This window comes from Eimeria necatrix, genomic scaffold, assembly GCF_000499385.1.
Source record: "Eimeria necatrix Houghton genomic scaffold, Enh_scaff31, whole genome shotgun sequence".
In the NCBI taxonomy this organism is placed as follows: Eukaryota; Apicomplexa; class Conoidasida; order Eucoccidiorida; family Eimeriidae; genus Eimeria; species Eimeria necatrix.
This window is the reverse complement of record NW_013655303.1, coordinates 1-14,958: the sequence shown is the minus strand read 5'-3', so window position 1 is coordinate 14,958 and position 14,958 is coordinate 1. Positions and strand designations below refer to the sequence as shown.

General features: G+C 49.6%; 3 protein-coding genes across 3 annotated transcripts; 2 read left to right on the top strand and 1 right to left on the bottom strand.

Moving 5' to 3' along the window:
- Positions 1-2,564: 2,564 nt before the first annotated feature.
- ENH_00042830 (hypothetical protein, conserved) lies at positions 2,565-5,715 on the top strand (the record flags this gene model as incomplete). The annotated part of the gene is made up of 5 exons (XM_013585280.1): positions 2,565-2,802; positions 3,082-3,153; positions 3,336-4,082; positions 4,307-4,351; positions 5,294-5,715. 5 exons carry the CDS (start codon positions 2,565-2,567, stop codon positions 5,713-5,715), a joined length of 1,524 nt encoding a protein of 507 aa, XP_013440734.1.
- A 1,375-nt stretch (positions 5,716-7,090) lies between these two features.
- ENH_00042820 (hypothetical protein) lies at positions 7,091-7,528 on the top strand (the record flags this gene model as incomplete). The annotated part of the gene is made up of 1 exon (XM_013585279.1): positions 7,091-7,528. The coding sequence occupies one exon, from the start codon at positions 7,091-7,093 to the stop codon at positions 7,526-7,528; it is 438 nt and encodes a 145-aa protein (XP_013440733.1).
- A 1,078-nt stretch (positions 7,529-8,606) lies between these two features.
- On the bottom strand, positions 8,607-14,889 carry ENH_00042810 (hypothetical protein, conserved; the record flags this gene model as incomplete). The annotated part of the gene is made up of 7 exons (XM_013585278.1): positions 8,607-9,035; positions 9,301-9,563; positions 9,786-10,142; positions 10,327-11,460; positions 13,136-13,224; positions 13,434-13,524; positions 14,730-14,889. Coding segments are annotated over 7 exons (2,523 nt in total), but the record flags the coding sequence as incomplete, so codon positions are not given.
- Positions 14,890-14,958: the final 69 nt, after the last annotated feature.

The window sequence follows — 14,958 nt, the reverse complement described above, 5'->3', positions numbered from 1 at the left end:
TTTGTCATATGCTACTACATCAAGAGGCTTTACTGTTGGCCTCTTGACGCGAAAAGAGGAGCTTAAGCTCCACCTGGAATGTGAGCGGCCAAAAGACAAAATCCCAACTAGGGCAAGAAGCTGCGGAGTGTACCGGGTGGGCATTTAGAGCATCTGCGATAAACTTATGTCTAATTCACTTTGCTTAAAGGCTCCTCGTTAATTGAGGACTCTGAAGATAAGCTGGCTTTCCCTCCTGACTCAGACGGAGCTTAAGTTTGCTTAGGAGATCCATTTATGAACGACCACGGCATGCCTCGTTAAGGGAGGCGGACTGCTTCTTGATATTCTAGTAACGGGCTTGAAAACCCTCAAATCTAAGGAACGGCACCAACTCATCTGACGCCTCTCCAGCCCATGGAGTCATCCTGCAAGTTGACCGTCTACCCCTCGTAGTCCTGCTCTATGGTTGATGATTCCCTAAAACTGCTTTCAGTTTCACCAGCTGGGGGAAGACGTGAGTCCATTTTAAAGCTAGTATGCAAGAAGCAGCCTGGTTTGTTTTGTAGTCTGTAGCTTCTCGTTTATAGTTTTAGTTTTGCACAAAAGTACAGAAGCAGTCTCGGTGCTGCGCAGCAACAAAAAAGGACGTTTTAATCTCTACAGCCAGACAATATTGCTAGAGCTTGCTGCTGGCTCTTTCGTGCTTCTTCTGTTCAGTGAGTCCAGCAGTCTGAAGAAGAGCTCTCCCCAAATATCTCTTTCTGCTGCCCAGCGTGGCTCTAGAAACTCTGCAGGCGTAAAAGTGGCAACAGCAAATTCAACCGTCTATTTTGAAAGTTAAAATCGCTACAAAAACTCTCTTCGAGGCTCCTTTCGGCTCTTGTTCGCGTTCTTATGAGAACAAAACGGCAAGGCTGTCAATAGGAACTCTTATTCTAAGGCAGGGACCTTTATCGAGACTTCGGGTGAGCCAAAGTGGGAAAAAGGTGGAGTACATGAAGTAGAATGCATGCAGTTGTAATGCATGCAGTTGCAGTGGAAGATGAATGAGGTGGCCACGCTCAGGCAGCAAGCCTTTAGAGGGTGCCTGGGACTGAAGGGAAGCTAAACTGCTTCGAAGCGAAGCCAAAGAATGGAGGAGACCGGCTCTAAATTGGAAGGCAAAAGACCTAAATCGAAGCTCGAATGTCATTTAGTTGATAAAGTCTTCGGCTGCATGCACGCAGACGCCGCCCATCACTAGAAAGCAGAAGTGACCCTAGTCCTGATATTACTTTTTCGGTTTTGCAGAAGGAAAGAAAGACTCAAACTGGCAGGGCATAGGCCAAAGATGTTTAGTCATATTCCCAGGCCTCCCGCGTCCACAGTGAGGGTTCTTGTGGGCGCTTTGGCCTCTGTGGAAAAACTAAAAATACTACTTCCAGGCGTTGACTCAGCGAGAAATGAGGAAGGGGAAATCCCGCGAGACAGCTCTGAAAACAGAAAAGGAGAGGCTCCTTTAGCCTTCTAAATCCATTAATGACGGCTAGTTACTGTGTGAAATGGATAAAAGTTGATTTCCTGTTACCTTCTTCTTGCAAACTTGGGCTGGGCACTTAGTCTAGCAAGTGGCTCGGCGGAATTAGCGTAGCAGGGCAAGAAGAACCCTGTAATTGAATTTAAACTTGAATAAAAGGGGAATAATGCTAAAATGGAGAAGTGCATTGCAAAGAAATGCATGTACAGGGGGGAACGAGGAAAGAGGAAACCGAACACGGGCCTGCCTGCCCAGCGTTGAAGTGCGCCAGGGCTGCGTTTTTACGCAGAGTTGATGGAAAAAAACTGCTTCTAAATCACTATTCCTTCAAATTAAATTGATTTAGCGAGGGAAAACTAGGAAAAAAGAGGGAACTTGAGGTGTATGCAGATTGGAGGCTGCAGAGCCGATACTGCGAGCGGCAACGCAAAGACACTCTACCGCGTGATCTGCCCTTAATCGAGCGCCTTAACTCCAATATTATTTTGCAAATGTCTTTCTTTTTTGATTTTGATTCCAACAGTATGTCATTTATCTATTTTTACCCCCTTTCCCCGCAAGGCTGGCGCTGGCACCCTAGCAGCACTCAGTGAGCGCGGGAGCCGCCAGACCCTACCTGCTGCAAACCCCTCTTTTTTATTAATTAAATAAACTCTAAACTTCAAGAATTTGAGAAAAAATTTCTTAAAATTGGCTGTAGGGGGCCCCCGATCTCCAGAAACCGCTGCAGCGCCGCTGGCGCAGCATCGGTTGTTCTGGAAATAGGGCCACAAAGCTGAAACCCTAAACCCTAAACCCTAAACCCTAATTTGGCGTACCAATTGAGTTCTCTGGTGAACGAAACCGAACTCTGGGCTCGGCTGGCACCGGCGCGCGGCCTGCCTCTGCCGCTTTAAGGGAAAGCACAGGCCGGGTTGCTCTGCGAAGAGGGTTTAGGGTTTACGGTCTAGGGTTTAGGGTTTAGGGTTTGAGGCGCGCGGAGCCACGCCGCTGCTGATGATGCTGCAACCGACAAGGCAGGGTTTATCATTTTAGTCCGTGCGAATTGTTGGGGGCCTCGAAGCCGATGGGGCCCCGCTGGAGGCGGTTCTTTGCGGTTTGCTGCTGCTGCTGCTGCAGCAGCAGCAGCAGCAGCAGCGCCGCTGCTGCTGCTGCGCGCGCAAGCGAAAGCAGCGAACTCCTCCACCAGCTCTTCAGCAACTTGCATGCAGCAACAGACCCTCTGGAGTTCTCTGTGGGCTTCTACAGAGTGCCCCACCATCTAGCCACTTGGGGGCGTTCAATAGCAGAACAAATCCGACAAAGTGAGGGTTTAGGTACCCTTCAGGAGCTTCTCCATCCCGAGGGGGCCCCCGGGGGCCCCCCCGGGGGCCCCCCGGGGGGCCCCCAGGGGGGCCCCCCCGGGGGCCCCCAGGGGGGCCCCCAGGAGAGCCCCACACACAGCGCCATGGGGGCCCCCGTGTGGGGCCCCCAGGAGGGCCCCCACCGGGGGGCCCCCGGGGGGCCCCCACGGGGGCCCCCCTCTGGTGATATTACTTACCTTGCGTACAATGGCGAAGGCGAGGGTTTAGGGTACATTTCAGGGTTTGTTGAAAAAGATAAAGCACATTTAAAAGTGTTTAAAGTGGCGGGGGGCCCCAACTCCAGCTTCGTGGGTAGGACGCCTGCAAACCCTAAACCCTAAACCCTAAACCCTAAACCCTAGGTGTTTGGCGGGGGGCGGAGGCTGGGCAGGGCTGGGCGGAGCGGCGTCGCGCGAGCCCGGAAGTCTCGAGCCCTCGAGGGTTTAGGGTTTAGGGTTTAGGGTTTAGGGTTTAGGGTTTGCGTGCGTGCGCAGAAGAGAAGCTGCTGCTGAAGTGGCTTGCTGCAGCAGAAGAGGAAGGGGCCCTGGAGGTGACAGCAGCAACGCCAGCTTCTGCTGCTGCTGCAGTGCAGCAGCTGCTGCGGCTAGGGTTTAGCCCTGAGGGTTTAGGGGCCACCGCAGACGTGGCAGCAGACCAGCAGCAGCAGCAGCAGCAGCAGCAGCAGCAGCAGCAGGGGCCCCTGTCCCCCGGGGGGGCCCTCGAGGCCGATGGGGTGCCCCACACAGAAGAGGGGGCCCCCCTGGGTACCGTGGGGGCCCCCTCTGGGGGCCCCACAGTGCCTAGGGGGGCCCCCCAATATGACCAAATGGGGCCCCCAGAGGCTGGGGGGCCCCCTTCAAATGGTGAGAGGCCCCTCTCAGAGGAGTGGGGCCTCTCAGGTGTCTCGGGGGGCCCCCACAGTGGCCTGTGGGGCCCCACACATGGCTTTGGGGGCCCCCCCAGTGGCTTGTGGGGCCCCCCAGACAATTTTGGGGGGCCCCCCAGTGGCTTGTGGGGCCCCACAGACAGTTTTGGGGCCCCCCACAGTGGCCTGTGGGGCCCCACAGGTGATTTTGGGGGGCCCCACAGTGGCCTGTGGGGCCCCACAGATGACTTTGGGGGCCCCCAAGATGACCCGGGGGGCCCCCCAGCTCAGGGGGCCCCCACAGTTAATTGGCGGTTGACTCTGCCTTACGACAATGGCCCCAGTAGCTTTACTTTAGAGCGTTTGGCAGAAATACGTAAACCCTAAACCCTAAACCCTAAACCCTGATAAACCCTAAACCCTAGTAAACCCCAAACCCTAATAGCGGGTTTGCAGCGTGCCGTAAACTGGCTTCCGCCCGAGGCAGACAGGCAGAGCGGGCACCCTCGGAGCCATCAAAACCGAGGGTTTGGCGTTAAGGGTTTAGGGTTTAGGGTTTAGGGTTTAGGGTTTAGGGTTTGCGGGGTTTGTATGCTGCAGGAGACGTGTTGCTGCCCCAAGCTGTTTCTCTTGCTGCTGCTGCAGGCAAGCAGAAGAGCACTTTAAGTTTTTAGTTATTTATTTAAAAATAAATAATTAAAAATAATAATAAATAATAATTAGTAATAATTAACAATAAATAAGTCAAAAAAAAGAAAAAAGAATTGCCAAGAAGCTGAACAAATGCAAAAAAAGAAAAAGTGCTGAAAACAAAAACTAAAAAACAAATAAATGATAAACAAATGGTAAAAATAAATAAATAATAATTCATTTAAATAATACTTTATTTGCTTTTATTATTTGTTTGTCATTTATTTGTAAATAAACGATAAACATATCACAAAAATAAATAAAAGGTAAATTAATTAAAACAATTAAAATCCGCAAACATAAAATAAAAAACCCTCGGCAATGTGCAGCCAAAAACCCTTCTTAATTTTGAATGCATTAATGGATTTATTTTAATTTTAATGAAAATTCTTCAACTTTAATTCAATGTGACCTTTTGTATCTTTTAGAAAGATTAAATGAATTATAAAAATGCATTTAATTGCAATTTCTTTTATTTTCAAATTCTGCATTTTGTGCTGGCCCTGAGGTGTACATACACCCCAAGCGCTCTAGGCCTTGTGCGGGCCTCATTTTGCATTTTAGAAAACAGCATTTAATTTAAAATTTTAATATTTGTATATTTTGGAAGGAAGCATTTTTAAAACGCTTTTAAAGAGCATTTAAATGCTTCAGAACGCTTTAAAAAGCTCTAAAGTGCTTTTAAAAATTTTCAAGTGCTTTAAAAGACCATTTAAATGAATTTAAAACAACTTAGCTTCATTTAATTGTTTTTAAATATTTTTAAATGCTATAAAGGGCCTATTGAGCCATCTTTGTTCAGCTACTAGTCTATTCTTTTGCTTTATTGTTTTATTAAATGCATTAATGAATTATTAAAAAGAAATCCTCCAAAATGCACTTCTGCTGCTGCTGCAGGCAAACAGCGGAGGGCCCCCCCTGTAGAAGTGATTTCCATCGAGGGCCCGGGGGCCCCCCAAGACCCTTCCGCCGATAGATTTTTGAATTCAATTGCTGCTGCGCTGCAGCAGCAGCAGCAGCTGCAGGAGCTGCAGCGCGAGCAGCAGCAGCAGCAGAGGCAGCAGCAGCAGCAGCAACAACAGCACCAGCACCAGCACCAGCAACACCAGCAGCAGCATCAGTATCCGCAGCGGCAGCAGCAGCAGCAGCAGCAGCAGCAGCAGATTACGGAAAGGCTTGAAGAGGAAATGAAAAGAAAGGAAGAAGAAATGATGCAAAGAGAAGCAGCAGAAACAATTAAAGACATTCGGGCTTTTGCTGCTGCTCTCAAACATGGAATTCCCCACGGGCACACCTTGCTGGGCAAGTCCAAACATTAATAATTAATTAAATGGTCAAATGATTAATTAATTAATTGCTATTTAATTTTATAATTAATCATTTATTAATTCCGTAATTAATTTGTTTCTTAATTGCTTATTAACTCAAGTCGTTCGGCTTTTATTTATTTGCCATTTGCTGCCGCAAATGGCAAGTTACTAGAAGTGAATAAGCCAGAACTGCCAAATAAATGAACACCTACCAATTCAAATGAAAATAAATAAATAATAAATAAATAAATAATAAATAAATAAATAAATAAATAAATGTATAAATAAACAATAAAAGGCAAATAGATGAGCGAGTAATGGGCAAAAGCAAATGAGTGATGAATAAATCTGAATTTGGTCCGTTTGTCAGTCCCCCGTGGTTTGTTTTTGGTTTTTTTTCCGATTTTTTTCCATTTAAATGATTATTTTGAAATTAAAATAAAAAACATTCTTTTAATTTCGTAAACTGTGGAAAAAAAGAGTCGAAATTCGCGAAAAGCGCGACAGAAGCTGAGCGTACACTGCGCGAATTTGGGGTGTACGTACACCGCAGCGAAGACCGCAGGCCCGGAAAGCCGAATTGTCGGAATTTTAAATTTTGAAATAAATCTTCCAAAAGAAGCTCAAGTGACGCATTTGTTTCTTTCTTCAGACGTCGAAGAGTATGCAGGCAAGCTTGCAAAGGAGTAAACAAAAAAATAAATCAAAAACGAACAAAAAAGACTTTTAATTTCTTTTTTTGAGTTTTTGGAAAGAAAATCAAAATGAGACTTTTTGGAAGTTAATGCAAATACAATTTTAAATAAAATAAATGCAAATGCAAGTCTAAATATAAATATAAATATAAATATAAATATAAATATAAATATAAATATAAATATAAATATAAATACAAATATAAATATAAATGTTAATATAAATATAAATATAAATATAAATATAAATATAAATATAAATATAAATACAAATATAAATATAAGTATAAATTATAAATATAAATATAAATACAAATGTAAATATAAGCAGGAGAAATGAAAAAGAGTTTAATTGAAAGCGCAAGAGCGAAGAAAACAAAGCAACTAAAAGTCTGTTTCTGTTACTGCTGTGCTGCTGCTGTTGCTGCTGCTCTGCTGTGCTGCTGCCGCTGTCTGCTGCTACTGCTGCTGCTGCTGCTGCTGCCGCTGCTGCTGCTGCTGCTGCTGCTGCTGCTGCTGCAGAATATGAGCTGGGTTTCCAGCGGCGGCTGCTGTCGGGGGCAGCAGGGGAGGGCCTCTGCGTGGTGACTCCCACTTTTGCTGCTGCTAGTGAGCAGCAATGCGAAGAAATAAAAAGTGCTGCAGCAGCAGGGGGGCCCCCCGAGCGGCTGCAGTTTAGGGGGCCCCCCATGGATTCCCCGGAGCTGCGGGTTTTGTTTCTGGAGACGCTGAAGCAGCTGCTGCAGCACCCCGCTGCCAGCAGCAGCAGCCGCCGCAGCAGCAGCAGCAGCAGCAGCAGCAGCAGCGGCAAGAGCTTGGGCGGCGCTGCGCTGCTGCTGCTGCTGCTGCTGCTGCTGGGCCCCCTCGTGATGCGGCGGCCGCGGCAGCGGCAGCGGCAGAAGGCCGTGCGCATGCCCGCGGGGCTGCTGGTTGCTTCGGGGGACCCAGCAGCAGCAGCAGCAGCAGCAGCAGCAGCAAACCAAGCAGCAGCAGTTTGGGACTGGCAAGCAGCACCTCCTGCAGCAGAAGATGAACGCTCTTTTGACTTAGACGAATTTGCCATAGTCACAACACATGACTCCCTCAGCGCTTCCCACGCAACTCTTGCTGCTGCGGGCTTGCCCTAGACCAGCACCAGCAGCAGCAGCAGCAGCAGCAGCAGCAGCAGCAGCAGCGGGAGCAGCAGCAGCGGCGGGGGGAGCACGGGGCAGGCTCTCCACGTGCTGCGGCAGCAAGAGCTGCTGCTCCCAGCGGCCCTGTAGGGCTTGGGGCAGAGCAGCAGCAGCAGCTGCTGCTCTCCTGCAGCAGCAGCAGCAGCAGCAGCAGCAGCAGCAGCAGTAGCCCAGCTGCATGCGCCGTTTGCTCTTGCAGGCGACTGCTGCTGCGCGTTTGCTTGAGTATTGGCCCGCAAACAAATTTATGAGTTGATATTTCAATATTCTTCAATTAATTAATTAATTTATTTTTTACTTTCTAATTCACTTCTTAATTCTTTTTTATATTTCAATATATTCTTCAATTAATTATTTATTTTTTACTTTCTAATTCACTTCTTAATTCTTTCTTCAATTTCTTTTTTATCTTTTCTCCCTTCCGCAGCCATTGCACTTAGCCCCCTATCCTTCAGCCCAGCTAGCCACAGCTAGCCACAGCTAGCCACAGCTAGCCGCAGCTAGCTGCAGCAGCGGCTGAATGTAGCTAGCTGTCGCTAGCTGCAGCTAGCTGCAGCAGCGGCTGGCTGTGGCAAGCTCTCGCTAGCTGCAGCTAGCTGCAGCACCGGCTGGCTGTAGCTAGCTGTAGCTAGCTGTGGTTAGCTGCAGCTAGCTACGGCCAGCTGCAGCTAGCTGAGGCCAGCTGTGGCTAGCTGTGGCTAGCTGTAGTGAACTGTCGCTTGCTGTAGTTAGCTGCAGCTGGCTGTGGCTAGCTGTGGCTAGCTGCGGCTAGCTGTGGCTAGCTGCAGCTAGCTGTGGCTAGCTGCAGCTAGCTGTGGCTAGCTGCAGCTAGCTGCGGCCACACTGGGCAGCAGCCACTGCTGCACTCCCTTACTCTCAGCAGAACTGCCTGCAGCGCTACGCCCTAGACCCCAAACCCTAAACCCTAAACCCTAAACCCTAAACCCTCTTTAAATCGGCCAAGTACTAAACCCTTCCGCAGTCCTCATTCAAATTCCCCGTAGCTCGCAGGGGCCCCTAGGGGCCCCTGCTGCTAAGGGTCCCGTAGGGGCCCCCCGAGGGCCCCCTGGGCCTCTAGGGGCCCCCCGGGGGGCCCCCCAGGGGGGCCCCCAGGGGGGCCCCCTGGGGGGCCCCCAGGGGGCCCCTCCGGGGGGCCCCTGTCCGCTAATGTGAGGGCCCATGGGGGCATTAAACTGCATGCGTTTACATCTTCTGGCAAATAAGGGGGGAGGCCCCCTGGGGCATTTCCCAAAATGTTTTTTTTGCCGAAGGGGGGGGCCCCCGTGGCTGGCGCTGCAGCAGCAGCAGCAGCAGCAGCAGCAGCAGCAGCAGCAGCAGCAGCGTCGCTGTCCTCCTCCAGTGCTGCTCTTGATGCTGCTCCCAAGCGGTTTTGCCGCAGCAGCTCAGCAGCAGAAGTTCCCAGAGTCATAGTGTTGGCCAGCCGCGCCAGCCGCTGCAGGTCCTGCAAAACCCTAAACCCTAAACCCTAAACCCTAAACCCTAAACCCTTGCTAGGGCAGCTGGTGCCCCTCGCTGGCGCGCCTTGCGGACGCGGCTCGGCTGAAGGCGGAGGGCCCCCGCAGGGCCCCCTAGGGTTTAGGGTTTAGGGTTTGGGGGTGAGGGTTTAGGGTTTGGGGGTTTGAGGGTTTAGGGTTTGGGGGTTTGAGGGTTTAGGGTTTGGGGGTTTGAGGGTTTAGGGTTTAGGGTTTTGAGGGTTTAGGGTTTACCTGAATGGAAGAAGACTGGGGGGCCTCCACCTGGAGGTACTCCTGCAGCGCAGCAGCAGCATCTCCTTCTTCTATGGCCAGGGGGGCCCCCCTGGCCAGGGGGGCCCCCCTGGGTACTGGGGGGCCCCTGGTTTGGGGGGCCCCCCGAGACAGGGGGCCCCCCTTTATAAACCCTAAACCCCTTTGCTGCCTCCCCTGTGCTGCTCCCGTGGCTCTGTAGTCCACAATTTCTGCTGCGGAGTATAAGATGCGCAGCGACTCGCCTGCGCGCGCAAACCCTAAACCCTAAACCCTAAACCCTAAACCCTAGCGAGGGCCTAAACCCTAAACCCTCGAGTTGAAACCCTAAACCCTTATCTTAAGCGGTGCGCTGCAGGACTTGGAAGCACAACAGCGTGGGGAAAACGCTGAAGTGTGCTCTTCAAACCCTCATAAACCCTAAACCCTAAACCCTAAACCCTAAACCCTAAACCCTAGAGCCTCACGCTGAAAGAGATCTACGAGCAGCGGCAGAACCTGGGGCTCGAGCTGCTCTTCGCAGCCAGCCAGCAGCAGCAGCTGCTGCAGCAGCTGCTGCACTTGCGGCACCACCTCCATGCCGCCCCTGCTGCTGCTGCTGCTGCTGCTGCTGACGCTGCTGCTGCTGTTGCTGCTGCCGCTGCTGCTGCGAGAATCAGACACAGGCGGCCCCACGGCTGTCTCCCCTCCCGTAGCAGGAGTGCTTGCTGCTGCTGCTGCTGCTGCTGTTGCTGCTGCTGCTGCTGCTGCTGCGTCTGCTGCTGCTGCTTCCCCGGACGCAGGGGGGGGCCCACACTTCTCTGGGGGCGCCGCCGCTGCTTCGCCTGCAGCAGCAACAGCAGCAGCAACAGCAGCAGCAACAGCAGCAGCAACATTAAGTTCAGCAGCAACACCAGCAGCGCATGGTGCAGCAGCAGCAACTGTAGCTGCAGCAGCCACCAACTAACAGGCAGCAGCAGCAGCAACACCCAAACATCAATGAACTCTGATTTAGGGGACGAGACTGACGAGTTGCTTCTTCTTGCTGCTGCTGCTGCTGCTGCTGCTGCTGCTGCTGCTGCTGCGGGTGGCCCTCTGCAGCTGCGAACGGTTGCTCCAGCAACTGCTGTTGCTGCTGCGGCATTTGCTGCTGCTGCTGCGGCGGCGGTACTTGCTGCTGCTGCTGCTGCAGTTGCTGCTGCTGCTGCTGCTGCTGCTGCTGCTGCTGCACCTCTCTGCCCCACATAACCTGCGCTGCTGCACTAGGGGGCCCTTTGAGGGGCTGGCCTATGGAGGCCCCTTGTGGGGAGGAGGCCTGCTGCTGCTGCTGCATAGGCTGCTGCTGCTGCAGCACAGGTTGCTGCTGCTGCAGCACAGGTTGCTGCTGCTGCAGCAGTGGCTGCTGCTGCAGCACAGCTTGCTGCGGTGGCAGCAAAGGCTGCTGCTGCGGCGGGACAGGCTGCTGCTGCAGCACAGGTTGCTGCTGGAAGCCCATGTGCTGCAACGGCACCCCGTGCTGCTGCTGCTGCTGCTGCTGGTGCAGCGGCTGCGGGGCTTGCTGCTGCTGCAGCACATGCTGCTGCGGAGGCCCCAGCTGCTGCTGCCAGGAGGCGAGTCCGGCTACAGAAGCCTGTGCGTGGGGCTGCTGCTGCAGCAGCAGCTGCTGCTGCAAATGCTGCTGCTGCTGCAGCTGCTGCTGCTGCTGCCAGCGCTGCTCTGCAGGCCACTCTTGCTGCTGCTCAGCCCACTGGCTACGAGCCATTGGGGGCTGCAACTGCGGGTGCTGCAGCTGTTGCTGCTGCAGCTGCTGCTGCTGCAGCTGCTGCTGCTGAATCTGTGGGTGCTGGAGCTGCTGCTGCTGCAACTGTGGGTGCTGCAGCAGCTGCTGCTGCAGCTGGTGCTGTTGCAGCTGCGGCTGCTGCATCTGTGGGTGCTGCAGCTGCTGCTGCTGCAGCTGTTGCTGCTGCAGCTGCTGCTGCTGCAGTTGCTGCTGCTGCAGTTGCTGCTGTTGCAGCTGCTGTTGCTGCAGTTGCTGCTGCTGCAGCAGCTGCTGCTGCCACGCCATCTTGGCAGTACTGCAGCGCAGTTGCTCACTTGCGGCTACCGCATCTGGCCTTTCCTGCTGCTGCTGCTGCTCCTGCTGCTGCTGCTGCTGCTGCTGCTCTGCGGCACTAAAGTCAGCTAAAATAAAAAGCTGCGCAGCTTAACTCTGCGTGCTGCTTGCTGCGGTGTACAGACACCTCGCCGGGGCCCCAGTCCTTTCGTCGCCGCCGGGGGCCCCGCCGCATGCAAGTGAAGAAATAGATTAAAAATGATTAAAATGTGGAGAATAAATTAAAATAAATAAGTTTTTATTGCTGCTGAGCTCGGCTTAAGTCCTCAGGTGTATCAACAGCCATCAACAGCCCGCTACTGCTGCCGCACGAGCAGCAGCAGCAGCAGCAGCAGCAAAAGACCCGCAGCTGCAGCAGAATAGTCGTTTATTCCTTCTTCAATTGCAATTACTTTATATTTATATTTTAATTTATTTAATTTTCAGTTTTTAATTCGCGTTTCGGCCTCCGAACCAACGAGCTGCCTGTACACCGCCTGGGGTGTATGCGCAGCTCTCGCCACCCCCTCTTGCTTTAATTATCGCCTCATCGACGCATTTGAAAAGCATTTCATTTCTTTTTTATTATTTTTATAAATGCAATTGAATAATTACTTCATTTCCCGCCAATTTGCATTTAAATTCCCTTTCTCCCTCACCACTTCATCCCCGTTTTCAGCTCTCAATCTCCCGCCGGCCCGTTTGTATGTCTTGACACTCTCTCCCCCTTTTCTGCCTCTTTGGCTTCCCATTTGGAGCTAGCTAGCTAATTAGTTGGCTAGCTAGCTAACTAGCTAGCTAGCCAATTAGCTGGCCAGCTAGCTAGCCGCCCCAGTCAGCTAGCTAGCTAGCTGGCCCAGATAGCCAGCTGCCATAGCTAGGTAGCTGCGCCAGAGCCGGATTCCAAATAAACAGCAGCAAGCTAACTAGCTAGCTAGCTAGCTAGCTAGCTAGCTAGCTAGCCGGCTAGCTAGCTGGCTACCTAGTTAGCTAGCTGGCGGGCTAGTTAATTAGCTAGCTGGCTAACTAGCTAGCTACGTAAATAGCTTGCTGGCTAGTTTCCTAGAGTTGCTGGAAGCCCTAAACCCTAAACCCTAAACCCTAAACCCTAGCTACCTTTGCTCATCTTTAGCTGCTTCGTTCGTCTTCAGCCCAAACCCCACACTGAGGGTCCAAGCGACACTGCTGCTGCCTGCAACTTAGGGTCTGTCTAGCGACAGGGTTTGTGCATTTAATATTTATTTCATTTTATTATTTTTAATTTTAATTTTTAATTTTGTTTTTAATTCTTCTTTGTTGAGGCTCCTCCAGTGGTGCCCATGCCCATGGCAGCCTGAAAGCAAAAAGCCAACTCGAGGGTTTAGGGTTTAGGGTTTAGGGTTTGCTGGGTTTGCGGGGATAGGGCCCTTCGTTGCGAAGACAACAGCAGCGAGGGTTTAGGGTTTACTTACGAGGGTTTAGGGTTTACTTACGAGGGTTTAGGGTTTATCGAGGGTTTAGGGTTTGCTGAGGTTTGAGGGTTTACTGGGGGTTTACAGTCTGGGGGCCCCCCAGGGACTACGCTTCTCATTAGGGTTTAGGGTTTAGGGTTTAGGGTTTAGCCCGGCTCTAGGGTTTGGCACTGCGTGCGCCCCTGGGGCTTGCTAGGGTTTGGAATTAGGGTTTGGGGCCCCAGGCCAGAGCTAGGGTTTAGGGTTTAGGGTTTAGGGTTTACTTTGAAGCTGTCATAAATCCACCACTGCAAACCCGTGAGGGTTCCAATCATCAAAACCCTCGTTCCTAAACCCTTAGTGAAGAGTTGCCGGTAGCCCACGTCCCGGGCCATTTGTCCAAAGCTGCGCGCAAACCCTAAACCCTAAACCCTAAACCCTAAACCCTAGAAAACCCTAGGCCCCACACCCTGGGTACGGCGGACTCAAGGCGCCCGCTGCTGAACTCCGCACACGCGGCGCTCCTGCAAACCCTAAACCCTAAACCCTAGAAAACCCTAAACCCTAAACCCTAGAAAACCCCAAACCCTAAACCCTAAACCCTAAACCCTCACCTTTTTCCTTTGTTCTCCTCCTTGCCCATAAGAGAGACCAGAGAATCCGCCGGGTGAGAAACCACCGCGCAAACAATTCCAGAAAGATATCCTAAATAAATAAAAATAAAAATAAATAAAAATAAATAAAAATAAATAAATAAAAATAAAGATAAATAAAAATAAATAAAAATAAATAAAACAAATAAAGATATATAGAAATAAACAATTAAAATAAATAAAATAAATAAAATGATAATTATTAATTACTTAAAATGAATTAAAATTAATTCACATTTTTGGGAAAACGAAAAAGAGGGTAAAAGTGAAAAACCCAAAATGAGAAATAAACAAATAAAATGGAAATTGAAAAGTTTAATTAAAAATAAATAAATAAAAAAGAAATAAATTAAGGAGAAGAAAACTAAAAAGAGATAAATAATAAAAAAATAAAAAGGAATTAAAATGATTTTAAACAAAATTTAAAGTACTTTTGAATGCAATTAAAATACCATTTAAGATGCCATTTAAATGAAATAAAAATACCATTTTAAATAGCATTTAAATGCATTTAAATGCTACTTTAAAAGCATTTAAAATGCCATCGAAATGGAATTTAGAATACCATTTAAATGCATTTAAAATTGGATTTAAATGCATTTAAAATACCATTTAAATGCATTTAAAGTACCATTTAGATGCATTTAAAATTGGATTTAAATGCATTTAAAATACCATTTAAATGCATTTAAAATACCATTTAAATGCATTTAAAATTGAATTTAAATGCATTTAAAATTGGATTTAAATGCATTTAAAATACCACTTAATGTCAGTCAAAATAATATTTAAATGGCATTTAAATATCATTCAAATGTCATTTAAATCCACTTAAAATGCCTTTTTGAATTCCATTTAAAATGCCATTAACATGCCATTAACATGCCATTAACACGCTCTTGAAACCCCAATAAACCCTCATTAAAAACCCTCCTAAACCCTCCCTAAACCCTCCTTTAAACCCCCTCAAAACCCTCCAAAAAACCCTCGCAAAACCCTCGAAAACCCTCGCAAAACCCCGCTCTAAACCCTCGCAAAACCCTGGCAAAACCCCGCTCTAAACCCTCGCAAAACCCTCTCTAAACCCTCGCAAAACCCTCTCTAAACCCTCTCTGAACCCTCGCAAAACCCTCGCAAAACCCCGCTCTAAACCCTCGCAAAACCCTCTCTAAACCCTCTCTAAACCCTGGCAAAACCCTCTCTAAACCCTCACAAAACCCTCGCAAAACCCTCGCAAAACCCTCGAAAAAAGCTCACCAGAAGCAAAAGTAACTCCGAGTTGCGTGGCTTTCGAATAACTCTCTTTCGGCTTTGTGAAAACTTTGTCATAAAAAGTTTCGACAATTTTTTCGAAGAAGAAAAACTTGGCCATCGTGTAGGGAATTTGGCGACTCCACAGGGGCACCACGGAGCCAAACTGACACACAAACCCTAAACCCTAAACCCTAAACCCTAAACCCTAAACCCTAAACCCTAAACCCTAAAG